At 33.4% G+C, this 19,630-nt stretch overlaps 1 protein-coding gene across 1 annotated transcript; it reads left to right on the top strand.

The window, feature by feature from the left end:
* The first annotated feature begins 10,167 nt into the window (after positions 1 to 10,167).
* Positions 10,168 to 11,900, top strand: LOC149902128 (cytochrome P450 6B2-like). Its single transcript, XM_090110540.1, has 2 exons — positions 10,168 to 11,524; positions 11,722 to 11,900. Exons 1-2 carry the CDS (start codon positions 10,168 to 10,170, stop codon positions 11,898 to 11,900), a joined length of 1,536 nt encoding a protein of 511 aa, XP_089966666.1.
* The last annotated feature ends 7,730 nt before the right edge of the window (positions 11,901 to 19,630 follow it).

The following is a 19,630-nucleotide window of genomic DNA, read 5'->3' as shown; positions in this document are numbered from 1 at the left end:
AAACGATGTGATCGGAAAAATGAATAAAATGGAAACGTTATCCAATATCGAATTAAGCTAATGCGCTTCCACCGCACGTTAACTGTTTGTAATTAATATGCGTGGAAAAATATGGAAATTACACATTCCGACTGTAATTTGTTTAATTAAAATATAATACGGATATTCATCCTCATTTTAGGTTAGGTTTATGGTATCGCATTACCCTAATTGGCGGTCTGGCTGTTTCTTTATTATTGATTAGTTGAAATGGTCAGCGAGATGCTAAAATCGAATGATTCGATTGAAAGAATTGAGTAAATTTTGTACACAATCGACTATCGTAGGTATATATTTACGCGATCGATAGTTATCAACTTGCCATGTGTAAATTGTAAAAAAAAAAACAAGTTTAATGTACATTATTTTATTCTTAGGTTTAATAATTTAGCTACTTTTGATCTAAGTAAGTCGAGACTTACGCTTACGAGTCTTGACGCGTAGCATTAGAAAAGCGTAGCTGATATTTTTTCGTATTCTCAACTATCCCAAAAATATACCTATCATACTTTTAACTTAGTTTGTTAGTAATTGTACCATAAATCTATGAAATAATTAAAACATATCTGTAACAATAAGAAAGTCAAAGAAAATAGCGTTTTAACTAGCAAGAAGCTAGTTATTTGTATCGTAGAGCGAAATATACCTTGTTAATATTGTACTGTGATTGCTTAATTTATAGTGTCGTGTGAAAATTTGCTAATATACTGCTAGGTATTCCACACTTCGGTATGAAGTACTCAACGACTGCTTTTTGTTCTCGCCTTACAAAGGTGTTACTGTATTCAACCGAGTCATTAACAAATACCACTTCAACTTAATTAAAATGTAACAAAAACGATCCGTACGGCACAATATTTATGCAGTGCAAAACAAAATGTGCCCACATTCCAACCGTATACTGAAGAATGTTAACATAATTGCGAACAATTATTTTTTTACAATTCCGTATTTACCGCAAATGAAGTGATTTTGCGTGACTATAAAAATTCTTACTGAAAGAATAACGGGGTTATTTTCATACTTGAATATAAACTATAGTACTCTCTGTTAGGGTTTATTTTTGAATGCAGCTATTATGTATTGTTGAAATGGTGTTACTAAAAAATAGCGTTGAATAACGAACCATGGTTTTAATAAAATTGTAATACAAGGGCGTTTTACAGTGCGTAGCTAGAAAAGTAAATGGAATAATATTTGCGTGTAATCTCGGTTGTTTTATAAAAACGAAGTCAATCTTCCTGAAAAGTTAATGGCTGTATTTCACGGAATGTATATTTGGCTTATTGGGTTTTTTTTATAAACTAGGAGAGCCTTGTATACACGTTTTACTTATTTTAATGATTAATACGAACTCATATGTTGTATTAAATCATAAAATACCACGAAGATGTAATTCCTCGTAGTAGATAGTGCTAAGTAGCGGGAATGAAAATTATTTCCTTAAAAATTACTCAAACGAGGACTTCTTAAAACAACTTCAACAAGGCAATATTCCACTATAATAGTATAAGGTAATAAAATTGATTCATGTGTACAAAGAAGCGTGCTGTAATTAAAATGCACATTTTTATTTCCCACAACACAATTAAGTGACATTTATTTCATACAAGTTTTATGTTAAATTGTTGAAAGCGCCATTACAGCTTACATGTAAAGAAAGAAAAGGATTGCCATAAAAATTTAATAGGTTAAATCATGCAATTGGAACATTTTTTGCGACGTTAGTAACTTTTGATGCCATTAATGTAGCTTGTTAAAATTTTAATTCAAAGTAGGCGATAGAAGCGCAAGCAAAAATGAACCTTAGTGTTAATAAGTTTAGAAAATACTGAAAGCTAATGTGCTGCACGCAATTTTTGCATAGATAAATACGTCGTTTACCTTTAATTTAAAGTTGCTATAAGTTAATTAAAATTTCGTACGTGTCTCTTTAATTGAAATGTTAAAAGTTAAGTAAAAATATAGATTAATTTGTATCTATTGTTTAAAAGAAAATATAATAGGACTACAATTGTAGAACGACAACGACGAAATGGTTTATCTCAAGTTTATTTGTCATAAATAACAGAAGATCTTCTCAGTAAATCTTAAATCTGCAAAATCTCAGCTAAAACCTGTCTAAATTCTCCACCGAGAGGAATTACGACCACAAAATATAATTAAATTCCTAGAGACAGTCCTTCCCGGTACTACGTTTATTTAACAGTTGCTTAATTCCTGCTAATCTTGCAGTATGCACCTTGTAATTTGCTCTATTTAGCCGTCCTGTTCAAGGGAAATTGAACGCGTTGAATGAAGACAGGGGGTATTTTTAGATGAAGTGCTCTATCGTTAAGGGCGATTTTCGCTTGCACTGATTGCGCTGGAAGTGTCTATTTGAAATCGCTTTATTGATCAAAGAGATGCAAATTTTTCGCTATTTAGTGAGCTGTTCCTGTTACAGTTGTAGTCTATCTATACATATAATAAATCTGTAGAAGGGTCAATTCTGTACATTGAAAATATTGAAAAAATAAATAGCAGGGGGTGTTACTGGATCGATACCAAACCCAAATATGTGATTAAAAAAATTTTTGTCTGTCTGTCTGTCTGTCTGTCTGTCTGTATGTGAAGACATCACGTGAAAACTAACGGTTCGATTTCGATGAAACTTGGTATAATTATACCTTATTATCCTGGGCGTAAAATAGGATACTTTTTATCCTGAAAAAATACGAAGAAAAAAAATAATCTTAATTTTTCAGTTTTATCCATAGACGTTGTTCTGTAGAACAGCGAACACACGTTGGGTATTATTATAGGCCTAGCCGTATTTGAGTCCAATGGATATTTATAAGATGTTATTGTCAGAGTTACTCAAAATGGAGAAATATACCCTCCACGCGAAGACCGACATCCGCGCGGACGGAGTCGCGGGCGGAAGCTAGTATTAAAATATGATCTTAATTTTATTTACGTGTAAAATCTATACATATAATAAATCTGTAGAAGGGTCAATTCTGTACATTGAAAATATTGAAAAAATAAATAGCAGGGGGTGTTACTGGATCGATACCAAACCCAAATATGTGATTAAAAAAATTTTTGTCTGTCTGTCTGTCTGTCTGTATGTGAAGACATCACGTGAAAACTAACGTTTCGATTTCGATGAAACTTGGTATAATTATACCTTATTATCCTGGGCGTAAAATAGGATACTTTTTATCCTGAAAAAATACGAAGAGAAAAAATAATCTTAATTTTTCAGTTTTATCCATAGACGTTGTTCTATAGAACAGCGAACACACGTTGGGTATTATTATAGGCCTAGCCGTATTTGAGTCCAATGGATATTTATAAGATGTTATTGTCAGAGTTACTCAAAATGGAGAAATATACCCTCCACGCGAAGACCGACATCCGCGCGGACGGAGTCGCGGGCGGAAGCTAGTTAAATAATATAAAAGGTGAAACACCGGCATCCGGGCTCGTGTTTATTGGTCAATAAGACTCAATAAGCTTTGTAGATTTTTAACACTAGTTCACAAAATTTCATACATATTTTGCAAAGTGCTTATACCAAGATAATTATTATTCAAATTAAAACCTCACAAAGAAAAACAGAATTCACTAATAAAATTTGCTATTTTCAGATGCAAGCAAGAATTGAAAATCAGATAATTCCAAAAATATCAAAGTTCATAAAAAACTTGCGTTTGTAAAATATATTAAAAAAAGAAATACACAATGCATCCAACCCGAGTTATCTTCAACAAATTTGTAAGTCCTAACTTTCAAGTCCATAGAAACTACTAGAACCTGTTACTAAACTTTTAAAATCTGACGAGAGCAGATTTCCCGCGAGCGCGCAATTGTTTTTTTGAAGTGAAACTTCTTTATCGGGGGTGGACAAAAATTTTGTGTAACATTTTTGCGTTACGCCGCGCGCGTGACATTTTTGCGTTACGCCGTACTCGTGACATTTTTGCGTTACGCCGTACTCGTGACTATATACATTATACATGTTATATTAAAGTGATCAGCAAAATCAAAGGGTTTGTTTTAATTCTAATTCCAGTGAATTTCTAAAAAAAGTAAATAAGTAATTACATCTATTTTTCTAATACTTAGGTGTAATAATGGTATTTATTTTTCTAAGTTATTTATGATTAACCTCACTTTTTGATTGTATTTTTCAATACACTAACACGTGGGTGGAATTATGGTATCAATTTTTTCTAATACTTGAATGTTGATTGTGGTATTTATTTTTCTAAAATTGTATTTAAAGTTAACCTCAGTTTTTGATTGAATTTTTTAAAACACCAACACGTGGGCGAGATCATGTTATTTATTTTTCAAGTTATTTAAGCTTAACCTCTGTCATAATATATGTATATACTATGTGCGTCATTAATTTCTGACTGTTTCGAGATTTCGACATTAGGAATTTATATTTATTACCTCTATTGTTCGAACAAAAATAAGTTACCGCCTTTAAGAACTTGCCGACAATGTAAGTACAGTATTGTTTCTTAGAAAACATTTTAGGAGTATACGATAATAAATCTATGACTCACGTTAACACGTGTTTGCTTGATTGGTGTTCAATTATGATTTTGTGAATTCAATATTTATAAGAATAAACCTCAAACTCTTTATGTCCAATCAAAATCCGCCTAAGTCGAAATCCTTTATAAGTTGAAAACTCTATATAACTCGAATTTTTTGGCGTCTCCCTTGGTCTTTTGAACTACCGCACGAGCTGAGCGAGCGAAGCGAGCGAGTCGCGGCAGTGGCCGGCGTAAATATTCAAATAGGTAGCGAGGAGCGAAGCGACGAGCATCTTAGGTTAACTTTTGAACTACCGCACGAGCCGAGCGAGCGAAGCGAGCGAGTTGCAGTAGCGGCCGGTGTAAATATTTAAATAGGTAGCGAGGAGCAAAGCGACGAGCATCTTAGGTTAACTTTTGATTTTTGAACTACCGCACGAGCCGAGCGAGCGAAGCGAGCGAGTTGCAGCAGCGGCTGGTGTAAATATTTAAATAGGTAGCAAGGAGCGAAACGACGAGCGTGTTAGACTAACGTATTTCTGTAATATTGTATACAAGCTGTGCCGCGCGGTTTCACCCGCGTGGCTATGCTCCTGTTGGTCTTAGCGTGATAATATATAGCCTATATTACTCGTGGATAATGTAGCTTTCGAATGGTGAAAGAATTTTTAAAATCGGTCCAGTAGTTTATGAGCCTATTCATTACAATCAATCAAACAAACAAACAAACAAAGATTTCCTCTTTATAATATTACTGTAGATAGTAAATTATTTTTTGAAAAATAAGGTCATAAAGAAGTTTCACTTCTTACGTGTGTACTCTAGTACACGCACACATTTTTTTTTCATTTAAAACGAAATGATTAAAACTTCTTTGACGGGCCTCAAGGTAATTGGCCATCCCGCTTCTAACATGTGTTTATTCCAGATGTTTTGTGAAAAAGTTATTTCATTATAGCTTTAATTAAGAAACGTTTAAAATAGACATTGAATTATTTTTGATTATTGTTATTAGTAAATTTTTGTTGCTTACTCCTCATTGAGAACATACATTTATTTTAAGCGATTGCATATCTTCTATCGCGGGCCTTGAGCGCGGGGACCAAATCGAGAAATTCCGTAACGAAAAAACCTCACGCTCCCCACTCCGACGGACACGGAGGTGTGGCTTGAAGGCATGCTATGCAATAGCTTTACCGCGGCAGTCCCCGAGTGCCACACGTCTTTTTTATTATATTTAGATGCTCAACACGTAAAACGTAATACTAAAATCTCCTAAATACTCCTCCTTCATTCGAATCTCTGAACTAAACGTATTAAACTAAAAACTAAACTAAGCATAACTCCAATCGGGCAAACGCAATATTTAGTTAAAGTCCTAGTACACATAGCTATATGATAACATGAGTAACAAGGAAACAGGAACTCGCTCAAGGCTACGTTTTAGAATTGAAGTCCCAACAAATTTACAAACTCCTATTCAGGTTTAACTTTATGAGTTATAGATAGCAAACTTTCTGGTCTAACGCTTTCAAAATGATGGAACTGGATTTACGTGGAAAATTAACATTTAATCTACTCAGATGTAGTCATTGTTGAAAGAAAACTAAAAAAAATGTAGATAGAATTTGCATCATTCCGTGCAATAGTAAGAGATGATAAATCATGAAATACATTTTACATATTTTATAAGGAATCAATTAACCAAAAAGGCATAGGTACTCAGCATTTGTCCTAGTCGTTTGGGTTGCCTGGCAGAGATCGCTGTCAGCGATAAGGCCGCCCTCTGTACATTGTTAGATAAATACGTTATTTTGTAAATTGTCCTATATGGTGTACAGTAAAGAATTGTTCATTCATTCATTCATTCAAAAAGGTTCAAACCAATAACATGCCATTACTCATTTCAAGACATCCTAAAATTTCAATCTCAAACCCTTCAAAACACTCAGAAACAACCAAAAATCTATTACGAGCAAAAGCCATTATTGATCAGCAGGAGCCCGAACCTACAACATTAACAAAGCGATAACAATAGTCACGGCTGAATTAATATTAATTAATCAAATAGCACCCTATTATTGTCTCGCAAATAGTGATAAATTCAGATGAACACATAACACGAATAGTGGCATAATTGGTAACGGTAGTTCATACGAGTCGTGTAATACCCGCTAATTTTCAATGTGCCGCAAACTAATTTGCATAATTAATTCACTCACACACTTGCAATGTGAAATATTAAAATTGCGGTCCGGTCCCTTCATTTAAATTTCTAAATCGCTTGAAAGGATTACGTGGAACCCAATTCTGATGTTTTGTTTCGAATCTTGTGTGCTTTTGTGTGTTCTTAATGTTGTTTGCTGACTTTTATTGTGAACATCTACATAGCTTTTTATACTTGAAGGTTTTATTGCTGTATGAAAATGGCTCTAATTGTTCAATTTGAATTCCTTTAGCAAACCTTTTGAAGCTATATTGATAATGAAATAACTTTATGAAGACTTTAATACTTCTTTCAAAAGAACTACTAATCTACTTTGGAAGAAATTGGTGCACGATGATCTATAACAGAATATTATTTTTTATTTGACGACGCGGTTGGCGCAGTGGTAAAGTAACTGCCTACTGAGCCGACGGTCCCGGGTTCGATCCCCGGTCAGGGCAAATATTTGTGTGATGAACTCAATTATTTGTTCTTGGGTCTGGGTGTTATTATCTATATATGTATTTATTAAATATTATATTTATCGTCGCCTAGTACCCACAACACAAGCCTTAATTGAGCTTACTGTGGGACTAGGTCGATTTGTGTAATAATGTCCTATAATATTTATTTATTTATTTATTTATTTATTATATTCTCTATATGAAAACAATTAGTTATATGAACGATTGGTATATCATCGTTATATCAGTATTTATATGAATAAATTTCCTTTAAATATTTAGACGCATTTTACTGTCTATCCTTGAAGAGCCTCATGTAATATTATTATTACCATTTTATATTTATTACAAAGTGATAACCATTATATTTCTAAAAAATTTATAAGTGATTTAGGTGTTCATTCTGGGTACTACTTCAGATGAACATGGAGAATCTTGAAATTTATTTTTATCTTTGTTAAAGGTTATGTTAATATACCAAAGATGTTTTCAAGTAGGTAGAAATGTTTATTGTTTAATGCTGGACCATTCTCAATCTTATGACTTCAAACATTAAAATCTGTTACCAAGAATACTTGAATAAGTAATTTCAGTTTTGGCTTATTAAGAGGCAGATCCTTTCCCAGAAAATACCAGTATCAAAGCATCAATATTTTGCAGGAATTGCGTTGATTGCAATTAAAGCATTTGTGCCGTCACTGAAATCCCAAATAGAATTTGTCTAAAGCTTTGTATTTGCACTTGCATACAAAGCTACTGCCGCTCCATTTAATATCTAAGATACGTTGAGATCTAAAGCTATCGCAATTCTCTTTGAGTCTCGAGTCTCCATCGTAACACCGTGAACCTTACGCTCACTAAATAATCACGCCGACACGTGTTACTATCAAGTCACTATTAAAACAGCACTATTGTGTCTCCGTCTAAGCATTGTTCACGTTCATTAATTTCACAACTATTCCCTTTAGCAATGCCCGAGGCTTTAGTATCACGTTGTCACGGGAGTTTATTTGACATCGCCTTAATTAGTGGCGCCTTAACCGGAACGTTAGAACGCAATTAAAAACTAATTAGATTTGCGAACTCGACGGCGTTTCAGCTAAATATTATAATTTTCATGACTTTATGTAAGTAACAGCCTATTAATTACTGTGGATGGAGATTGCTTCGAAAATTTGCATGTTGAAGGGTTATGGAAGAATAGCGTGATCTGTCAGATCATTCCAATGTACGATAAAAATTGTTTTTATATCGAAAATTTGTATAGGTAAATTGGATTCAAATTCAGTTCATTTTCTATGCATGATACTGCAAAATTTTAAGAATAAATACGTTTTAAACTTCGTATTGGGTTACTCGATACGTATTTGTTTTTCTTTCAGTCTGAGACACAAGTCCTACGGACAGAACGTAGCCATTATAAGTTATAACCAACAATTTGGTTCAGTAAAGACGTTATAACAAATAAATACAGTGACAATTGTCTCAGAAAAGTAAAAAGTGGCTCTATCTACAGGATATTTCAAAAATGATATACAAAGGAACGGCTTGAATCCATTAAGTATTTTATTTCTGAAATACTTCAGTAGTAAAAATTGTGTATTAAGCTCATTAAGCTATAGCACTCAACATTTACAATCATAAACATAATCCCTTTTGACCTTGAAACATTTTCCACGGTCAAGTGAGTACCACAGAATTTGAAATGCTAGCAATCTAATTCAAATATTTTTATTGCATGCAAATTAAGAAAATTATTATGAATCTAGCCTAGCTATTTAATTCTTACTATAAAAACGATACTTCTCATTTGCACATCAAAACTTAATATCCCAAAATGGAATGCTGCGGCATGTAGCATGACCACAGGAGATTAGGGCATTATGCCACGGCATTAATAGTGTCAATACTGGCACAATTTCGTACTATTAGTGGTACAGAGACCCGTATCACTAGCCTCTCCTTTACCTGCAATGATTACATTTAAGAATAATAGAGTTATATTATGTTTATTATGTTTATAAGTGTAAAAAGGAATATAAGAATTATATTTGTGAAAGTTATTTGCACTTATTGTGTTTGTCGTTCTATTTATTGCCGTCAAACTCTGAAAAGGCTGGGTCATATTTGACAGGAATCCCGAGCACATCTAATGAGTCACTATGCTTCTTATAAGCGTTGCTTTTTACGATAAGAAATGCACTGCACAAGAGAGCGTCTTATATACCATAAAGACATAATACGTAGAGAAGATCAATCTGTATCTTTTGCAATTTGAAAGAGCGATACAAAAAGAAAAATAAATAAAAATGATACGTACAGGTAATCCAAATCGTTCTAAATGCTGAGTGGGCGAGAAAAGTATTTAATTTATCTCACCCGCGTCAATTGTTGAACAGTCAGAACTTTGGTATAAACTGCACTTACGTAGATTTCATGGATTCAGTAAGAAAGTATTTTTATTGACTCTCCGAGTTTCGAAAGTCCTATAAGAAGGGAACCATGGAGTAGGGAAAAAATACAGCGGCTAGTCATATTGAAGTTTATTTGTTTAAAATAAAATGAGACGTCATAATAAATGAAATTTTTTATACAAAGTAACAACCTTATAATATATTTTGGCCTTTTTCAAGACCTTCATGTTTTATTTTCGCAACAAAGGTCATCAATTTTCATCACTGAGATCTAAACACTGTCCATGATAAATTGCTCATAAGAAATGTTCCGATTTTGGTCAAAAATAGAACTTATAATCATAGAGCATCAACTGGAAGATATAAAAATTATCAATATCACGATAAATTTATTACTGGCGCTTTAGTCAAATACGTGATTTAAAAAAAATATTAAGTTTTTTATTGCTACATGTTCCATTATCCATGATTAGTTAACGTAGTATACACTACTTCGTAGTAAATGTAAAATGTTTCTAATTCTAATTTTACTTGGAATATTAGTGCTCTACTATTACAGTGTCAAGAATTTTTCATATTTTTCCAAACGAAATATCAAACATGATCCACCGATACCGATTTTCGGAAACTATTTATCTGTCGCTTTCGCAAGATTCACAGATATCGAGATGGCAACCTATTTATATAACAAATATGATGGTGAAAAAGTCGTTGGATATTATAGAGGAACTACGCCTGAGCTCGTAGTCCGAGATCCTGAATTACTGAAACACATACTAAATTTAGATTTTCTACATTTCTACAAAAGAGGATTAGGCCGTGATCCTAAAGTGGAGCCACTGTTACGGAATTTAGTGTCCTCAGAAGGAGATACATGGAAACTACTCCGCAAAGGTCTATCGCCAGCATTCACGAGCAGCAAACTCAAAAACATGTTCCCAATTATAAACGAGTGTACAGATAGGATGGTGAATTTAGCAAGAAAAATGGCATTAACTGAAGAAGAGTTTGACGCCTGTAATCTAAGTGCCCGATTTACCATGGAATTGATTGGTGCATACGGCTTTGGCATAGATATGAATACAATTAACAACGAACATTCACTATTCATTCATCTTCGAGAATTCATATTCATTAAATCGAAATGGCAGATATTTTTGTTTGCCATAAAGGACCTTTTCCCCAATTCACTTATCAAAAAAGTAGTTCTAGGAAAACCACAGATAGCACAAACCTTAACTGAGATTTTAAACGGGATTCGCAAACAAAGACAAAACGATACAAATCAACGTCACGATTTTATTCATCTTTTGTTGGAATTAGAAAAAGAGGGTAAAATTTATAGTGACTCTTTAGAACCAGATGAAAATGGACAATTCAGAAAAATTGAACTTGACTTTGATGATACGTACGTAATCGCTCAATTGTATGTATATTTAGCTGCTGGTTTTGAAACTGCATCTACAGCAATGAGTTATACAATGCACGAACTTGCATTTCATCCCGAAATACAAAGAGAAGTTCAAGAAGAAGTTGACCGAGTTCTCGATAAATATGATAATAAGTTATGCAGTGAGGCTGTTTCTGAAATGGTATTATTAGAAATGTGTGTGAAAGAAGGCCTCAGGATATTTCCTCCTGCTGGAGCATTATTCAGAGTGTGTACAAAAAACTTTAGGATACCAGAATCAAACGTGACGATTGAAGCAGGTACAAAATTGATCGTTCCTGTCCAGGGATTGCATATGGATCCAAAATATTTTGAAAATCCCAAGGAATTTAGGCCAAAAAGATTTTTAACAGAGGCAAAAACATGGCCTAAATACGCCTTCATTCCGTTTGGAGAAGGTCCAAAAAAATGTATTGGTATGTATTTTCTTTTATAGGATTAAAAAATGGTGTATGCGTGATAATATTTTGTTAATTAATTGTCTTTTTATATATTTTCTACGTAATTTATTATTACTAGCTTCAATGATATTTTATAAAAATTTTACCTTATGTTAAATATGAATCGAAATATAACATGCAATAATTTATTTCATAAATATCTTCTATTTTAGGAGCACGAATGGGAACAATAGAAGCTATGTGTGGATTAGCAGCACTATTGCATAAATTCAATATAGAACCGTCACCGTCATCAACAAAGGATCTAAAAGTGAACAGAGCGTCATTTATAGTACAGTGCATTGAAAATGGTCTCCCTATGCAATTGACCTTTAGAAACAAGCCACTATAACCACAAATAGTTAAAACTATTCCATTTAATAAAATTAAATTCGTTTTGATAAATCTATATGCTAAACACCATATTCCTTATCTCGGTACAAAGATAGGCCATCATTCTTAGACTTAAACTATTTCATAAAATTGAATTCGTTTTAATAAATCTATGTTCTATGCTATATACCATATCTATTAATGCTCTCGTTACAAAGATAGACCATCGTTCCCAGACAAAAACTGTACCATAGAATTAAATCGTTTTAATAAATATCGATGCCATATCCCTTATTCCTTCTCTCTGTACATAGATAGGCTATCATTCTTAGAGTTGTGAATTTTTAAGAAACTTGGGTGAATGCTTTCAACGAGTTGAACCCTTCGCAACTCTTCTTCATTTGCATAACACGAGTAACGTCGGTAACTTTGCTTTTCTCTGACTCCCACAGAACGTCTGACTGGAATTTCAAAGGAGTGCATTAGTTGAGAAATTTTGTTATTTTATTAAGGAGTTAAGCTTCGTATGTTTTAAATAATTGATTGTCTTTATAGATAATTTGTTCCTAGATAAACTGGGAATAGAGTTAACGTTTCAAAAATATAGGTAAGTAGTAATTATAATACTTAATTTCCGAATTAAATTGATTTTTAAATAAAGAACTTATGAATTTTCACGCTAAAAACTTATCAATGGTGCGCTACCTATAACATTTAGTATTTAAAATCATTTCTATATCTTTGAAAATATTATCTTCATAGCAACATCAATACTTTTTTTCCATAATTTTATTGCTCCATATCTATTATCTACATCAATATTCAATATATTCACTTAGTTCAAGTGTAAATTGATACACAGGTATTTCAAACCAATATGTATTTGTTATGTTTTTCTTATGATAAGTTTGATATAGCTCACAATATTATCAAAAACTTCATCGTTCTATGCAAAAGAATGGTCATGAGAATAAACAAGAAAATCATTATTGCACTAGCATTTCATAGATAACCAGTCCAGACGTGTCAGTTTGTTAATTGAATATACAAATACTTCATCGATCCATTGGAGTGAGACAAAAGCGTTGAAGCCACGCTCCAGCCACCTAAAGTCCGGTGATAGTGACAAGAGAGACAATGAGTCTTTCAAATTGCACCCTTTGTATTGAAAATATTCAACCGAGTATTTAGCTTTCAGTCTAATAGATTAGATGGATGTGCAACTGTTGAAATTGGTTATAATTATTGGTATGATTGTAACTTGAATCAAAGTTTTCATTGTCCGATTACTTTTAATATTGCAGTTGAGTTCAACAACAATAAAAAACGCAGCAATAATAGCAACAATTATTAAGACGAGTGAGATATGAGACCATAAAAAGCTTATAATTCCTCAATCTCAGAAATCCTAAAAATACGTAATTAGTACCCCATAAAGTCTTATACGAAACTATCTACTGTGGATATCCCTTAACTTCATAATATACAAGAAAGCGCAGACATTTTAAAACTCTTTGTCTAAACCTGTAACGCCATCTATAAACCAAAACAACTAACCAAAATATTCAATACCAAATATTATATACTATAAGCTGTTAACTAATGGGGAAAATACATACATTATTATATAATTAGTGACCTTCAGCTCGACATAGAAAACGCACTGGAACGTCTGTGGCGTATATTAAACACCAGTAGTTCCATAAAGGGGCGTACTAAAACTCCAATGCAGATAGGGTTGACACTAGCAACTTTAATAAAAATATAACTGTCCATACCGTTTCCCGAATGATTTGAATTATTTATTTTTCTTACAAAAGTCAATAACTCATATAGGTTCACTTGTAATTGTGTTAAATGTATAATAAGCATATTGAATTGTAGTAAATGTATGTTAAAGTTTTCTAAAGACAAACAACTAAAGCTGTAATATATAAATAGTGCAAAAAACGCTACCAATTGACAAGTTTTTGTTCTTTTTTGAGAATCAGCTAAAATATCACCAACCATTGAATTTTCCACTAATACTAGGTTAAGAACACCAGAAACCTATAAGCAGCAACCCTACACTCAGTAAGTGATTACACGCAGTCCCACGGTTGCTTACAAATAAATCGTAACCTTTACAGTGGCAGTATAAAGCACACTAAAACGGCCACTAAAACTTATCTAATGATCACGATGTTCCGAAACTGTCTCCGGAGAGTTTTACTTATGATATTTATTATATTTGTTCGTACTGAGAATATGTTGTTATAGCCCTTGGGCTCGGTTGTATGCTCTATATTTTATTAGAAACTGCTCTATAAACATTGAATTTGCATCTTCAGCGTATTCAATACTTACCTTTTTAGAATATATATAATAATAAATGGTTAAATATAGATGGTTAAAATAATGTTATGCATCCAAAGAATTTGCTGTTTGATTGAATATAATGTAGCCGTTCGTTCCACCGTTTAATAAAATGACTCGGCTATTAATTAAACGGCTGATAAAGATAGTTGACTACAACATTAACAAAAGTTACTATATTATTTTATTGTGCTGTTAGAGCTAACTACATTTCTACTTTTTATGTGTCTTCAGATATCGAAATGACTTTAAAACTTCATTTTAATAATTAAAAGTTCTGAATACAATATACTTTTAATGTATCACCTTGAACTGCGTATTACACCCTGTTTAAAATGAAGCGATAAGTGCATTTACCGAATAAGCAACCATTAACGGGAATAAATTTGCAATTCAACCACTTTACCGAAAAATCCCTTGCAATTATTCGAATTTAATGCTACATTTGCGAAGTTGGAACGCATTCTTTCACGTAAACACCGTTTGTAAATTGCAGTAAATGGAGAATTAAGTTTTGCCATTTATTGTGGGGCTCGTTGGACGATGTAGAAAGAAAGTAAGGTTCTTCAACGATGTTAACTATGATTATTGGCATTAGGTGTAATAAACAATAATCATTAGATTAATTTTCTTTCAATTTCAAATTCAAATGCATTTATTTATAAAAAAAAGACGGGTTGCACTCCGGGAGTGCCGGCAGAAGTGAAAACGCGCGTAGTAGAGAGGGGCTGTCTACTTTCCATCCGTCTTACGCTTTTTCGATCAGGTCACGTGTCCTGACGCGAGTTTAAGATTTTATACCCATTACAGAAAAAGTGCTCAACGCCGCTAAAGAAGTTTTCACTTCAAAAATATACTTGAAATTGATACGTTTGATCAATTTTCTGACATAAGAGTTAAAGCTAAGAACATCTACAATTATAAGTAACTCAAAAACTACCTAAATTATTAAAATACGACGTAAAACGAAGGCATATGCTATTGTCTCCAAATTACTGATCTAAATACATAAAGCGGAACACGATTCAAAATATTAAATTCAATTATAACTCCAAGCAGTTTAAAGCGAATTTTCATATAAAGTTAATTTCTGGAAAATACTGCAAACATGCTTACAGGAGGCCATTAGGGTCGAGAAATATGATTTCCTGGAGCTTCCCACATAAAGAAAACTTTAAGCCGGTATTAGATGCCGTTTCACTCGTGCGGGTAGACGCAGATTTACGGCTGTAACGAAAATGTAGAAAATAGATACATACAGTTTGAAATGGTCGGAGAATAAGCTGGGGATTATTTTTAATCTGAAGATGAGATATTGTGCAGCTTGACGCGAATTTAGTTTAAGAATTTAGTTTTAAAAGAAGTGTGACTGAATTTGCTATTTGAAACAATATTTTGTTGTTCATACGATGATCATAGAAATTAGAAACACAGAGAAAAAGAACTAATGTTAAAGGTATTTTTAATTTTATTCAGATCTGGATTTGTTATATTATTATTTAATTTCCTGGTTATCATGAGAAAAAGGTATTTTTCACTTGACTGTTTGTAACAAATTTATTGCCCTATTAACCTACTTCCAAACTGTATTAGTAAAAATATTCTTTAAGAACAAAGAATATTTTTACTCCTATATATCTCTATTAACTTTTTTCCATAAACAATATTAAGTAAGCTCTTACTGAATATTTTAAATATATTATTAAACTAGCTTTCCGCCCGCGGCTTCGCCCGCGTTTTCAAAGAAAAGCCGCATAGTTCCCGTTCCCGTCGGATTTCCGAGATAAAACCTATTCTATGTGTTAATCCAAGTTACCCTCTATGTGTGTGCTTAATTTTATTGTAATCGGTTCAGTAATATTTACGTGAAAGAGTAACAAACACACACACATCCTCACAAACTTTCACATTTATAATATTAGTAGGACTTTTTTATTTAACGTCCGTCTAGAAGGTTTAATTAGACGTTCACTTATTCGTATTTAAACGTCCTCGCAATTACTTAGCAAGGTAGAGATCTAACTGTAGTGCCTTATTTATTTAGTACTAGTTCTTGTAGGATAGCTTTTAGCGTGAATATAGTAGCTGTGCTCTTTGAATTTACCTATTTATTTGTTTTGCTTTGAATCTTTTGTATTGCTGACAAATGCTCAGTGTGTGTGTTTGGAGACCAAAGGCGAGATGTCTGATGCATCTAACGACATAACTTTTATTTGTGAATTTAGTACTTCGAAATAAGAATGGAGATTATGTAGGTAAGTACATAAGAAAAGACGCAATCATTGTAATTTTAAGGTGAAAACATTCTCGGAGTGATGCTATTCAAGCAGAATCTCCAACTTGAAAATTTGAAAACATGGCATACCTACTAATAAAGTTTTTTATTTTACTAAAGCTTTCGAAGTTTAATTATTTACACGTAGTTATAAAAATGGAATTTTTCCTATTTATTCGTGAATTTAGTAAATTGTACAACAAAGTTAATGATTTTGTTTCATTTTACGTTACATAATTATTATAAATGTAATAAAATCATATACATTTATTAACTTATTTGTCACATGGGCTCATACATTTTCTTATTTTTTATTTGTTCGGATAAACGCTGTCTAATATTTTATAAGCTCTGAAATAGAAAATGATATCCAAAATAAAGGATATTCGCCATTTTCTGTGGGCGTGAACAGACTCTGTCGGGGACAATTTTAATGCGTTATTATATAGCGTATAAATCATTATGGTTCAAGTTATAAGCAGAATTATATTATTGTTATAAAATGTAATAAAATAGAAATCATCTTCAGGTAAAGCTGTCGGGTTCCTAAAATGAGAACATTAATGAGGATAGAATTAAAACTTTGCTTTAATAGCCAATTTCATAGAATAATTGACATAGTTTTCCACATGTTTTTCACATTATTTCCGCAATGTCTTAAATTATGCTAAGTATTGTTTGTTTCATAATTAATTAAAATATTTATATGATAAAACCACAATTTTGACTAAATCTAATTTGAAAAAGATGTGTAACAGATTGTTATCTGTATACAACCACATTATTATATTGGCCAAACATTAATAAAAATCTTTTTTTTATTAACATTTTCTATACAAATCGCGTTCTCTTATAACTTGTGCCTGCTAAAATGTACGAGCTCGCGTGGCCCCGTCACCATTACAGTCCTTAATGTGCACGAAATGGAGGTTTTCAATTTTAAGCACTCAATTAAAACTGTAAAGAAAGCATTTACTTCGAATTGTTTAATTACTCGAGATTATGTATTGAAGTGAAACTTCTTTAAGCGCGTTGAGAGTAAAACTTCAAGGTCACGTCGTGGAGTAAGGCGAGGATTTTGGTATCTTTGAATCTTGCCAAAGAAGTTTCGCTTCTGACACGTGTGCTCGGCACACACGCTATTTTTTTTTAAGAGATGAGCCTAAAACAGGGTTCTCAAGACGTTGTGTTTTATGTTGCAATAGAACTATTAATAGAATGGTTAATTTTTATTAATATTAATTTAAGTGAAGTCCGGGGATACGGACGACGGATAGTGGGACATATGCATAATATGGGGCAGATGCATTATTCATACATCTGTCTGATGTCTGATGGATTTCCTTTAAAGACATGTAAGTGATAAGCTGTCTTTATCCTGCCAGACTGAGACTTTTTTTGTCTCCGGGAATCGAACCTGGGATCCCTCGGTTCCACTCACGTGTTTACCACTCTAACAAGGAGGTGGTTTATTATAACAATTATAAAATTATTGGCCGTAGAAACTTAATACATTTCTCATAATTCGTAACGAAACGTAGGTTTTAACAAGATAATCTTAAATATGAAATTATTACGCCTACGTTCGATCAAATTTACTCTAATTGTTTTTGGAAATTAGCCGGAACAAATACTCTTGACAAAAAGCCGAAGTTAAAAACAGTATCATAATCTTATTCTATTTTCGGAAGAAAAGGGACGCCTACTAGGTAATATCATTTTATTTAGTAACCAGCTAATTTAACTATTATTCTGGGTATTATTTTTTTCTAAGAGTAGCCAAAATGATTTATGCAATTCTAAATATACATAAAATTATACTCAAAATAATATTATTTAAATTCTAAATATTTAATAAGTTACACGCGAAAATTACTAAAAAATTTTAAACTGCAAACCTTCATTCAATAGCCGCGTCCAGACCGACCGAGCGCGGCTCGCGAGTCCCGCTCGCGAGCCGCGCCCGCGCTCGCAATAGCTCGGCCGGTGTGGACGGCGCTCGGGCTTCCTCGGGCGCACGTTGGCTCGGCCGAGCGCCGCTCGACCCCGAGCCATGCGTTGTCGGTTTTTGGCGATGCTCAAAGGCGGCTCAGTCCGAGCGGCTCGCCCGGTGTGGACGGACATAACGACGCTCGCGAGCCAGAATCAAAAATGGATAAAGAAGACAGTATTCGCTTAATACAACTTTATGGAAGCTTCAAAATGTTATGGGATTCGAAAGATCCAGATCATTTAAATAAAAACAAGCGAGTTCCTGTTCCTTTAACAAACTGTTACCGTATTGGTTTCGGTTTTGGTACAATTTTTTAATCCAGATTTTTTGTTTCTTTTTTCTTTTTTTTATGATATATCCAGACAACACAAGCGCCGCAGCAGCTAATAAAACGTAGTTTTCCATCGTTGTACGGAGATAAACTGAATGCTCAAACCGGCTCACCTTGGCTCGCGAGCGCGGCTCGGAACTTTTCACAAATAGCTCTGGTGCCACGGCTCGCGAGCAGGAGCAGCTGAGCGCGGCTCGCGAGCCGCGCTCAGCCGGTCTGGACGCGGCTAATGATGAATGTTTGCGCTCATACAGGGAAATACATTTATTGTAAATGTCGTATACCTACTTGGGTTAACGTATTCGTGTAGTCGATAAGAATCAGTCTCTCAACTTCGTCAGAGCTGTCAACAATTATACCACTATAATATAATATGTACCAATCATTTAAGAAAGTTAGATTCCCTATTCATAGCTACAGAATATCCGATACACTTCAAGCAAAACGCACTCACATTAGAATCAGTCTCTCGGAAACTTCGTCAGTACCAAATATCGACACCCAAAGGCTGTCACTCACACTGTCAACTGTCGAAGCAACGCAGTGTCTGTCAACCTCACGGTGTCAACAGCTGACGGTCAGCAAAACAGCTTTCCATCATTTATTATGTTGTTTCGTTCTTGACGGACACGCTGCAGCTGTTTTGTCGTTTTCTTTGTATGGGGATTTGGAATTACTGTTTTTTAGAGGAGTTGATATTATATGTTATTAGACATATTATAATCACTTTTGAGTGTTGTGTGGAAAACAAAATAAGATATCAAATATTTTCTAATATCTAGAAATATGGTCTAT

This window comes from Colias eurytheme, chromosome 15 (assembly GCF_061535395.1).
Source record: "Colias eurytheme isolate Ceu_HAF_F1 chromosome 15, ilColEury1 Martin Lab GWU primary, whole genome shotgun sequence".
NCBI classification, from domain to species: domain Eukaryota; kingdom Metazoa; phylum Arthropoda; class Insecta; order Lepidoptera; family Pieridae; genus Colias; species Colias eurytheme.
The sequence above is the reverse complement of the archived record's forward strand: the minus strand, read 5'-3'. Positions and strand labels throughout refer to the sequence as shown.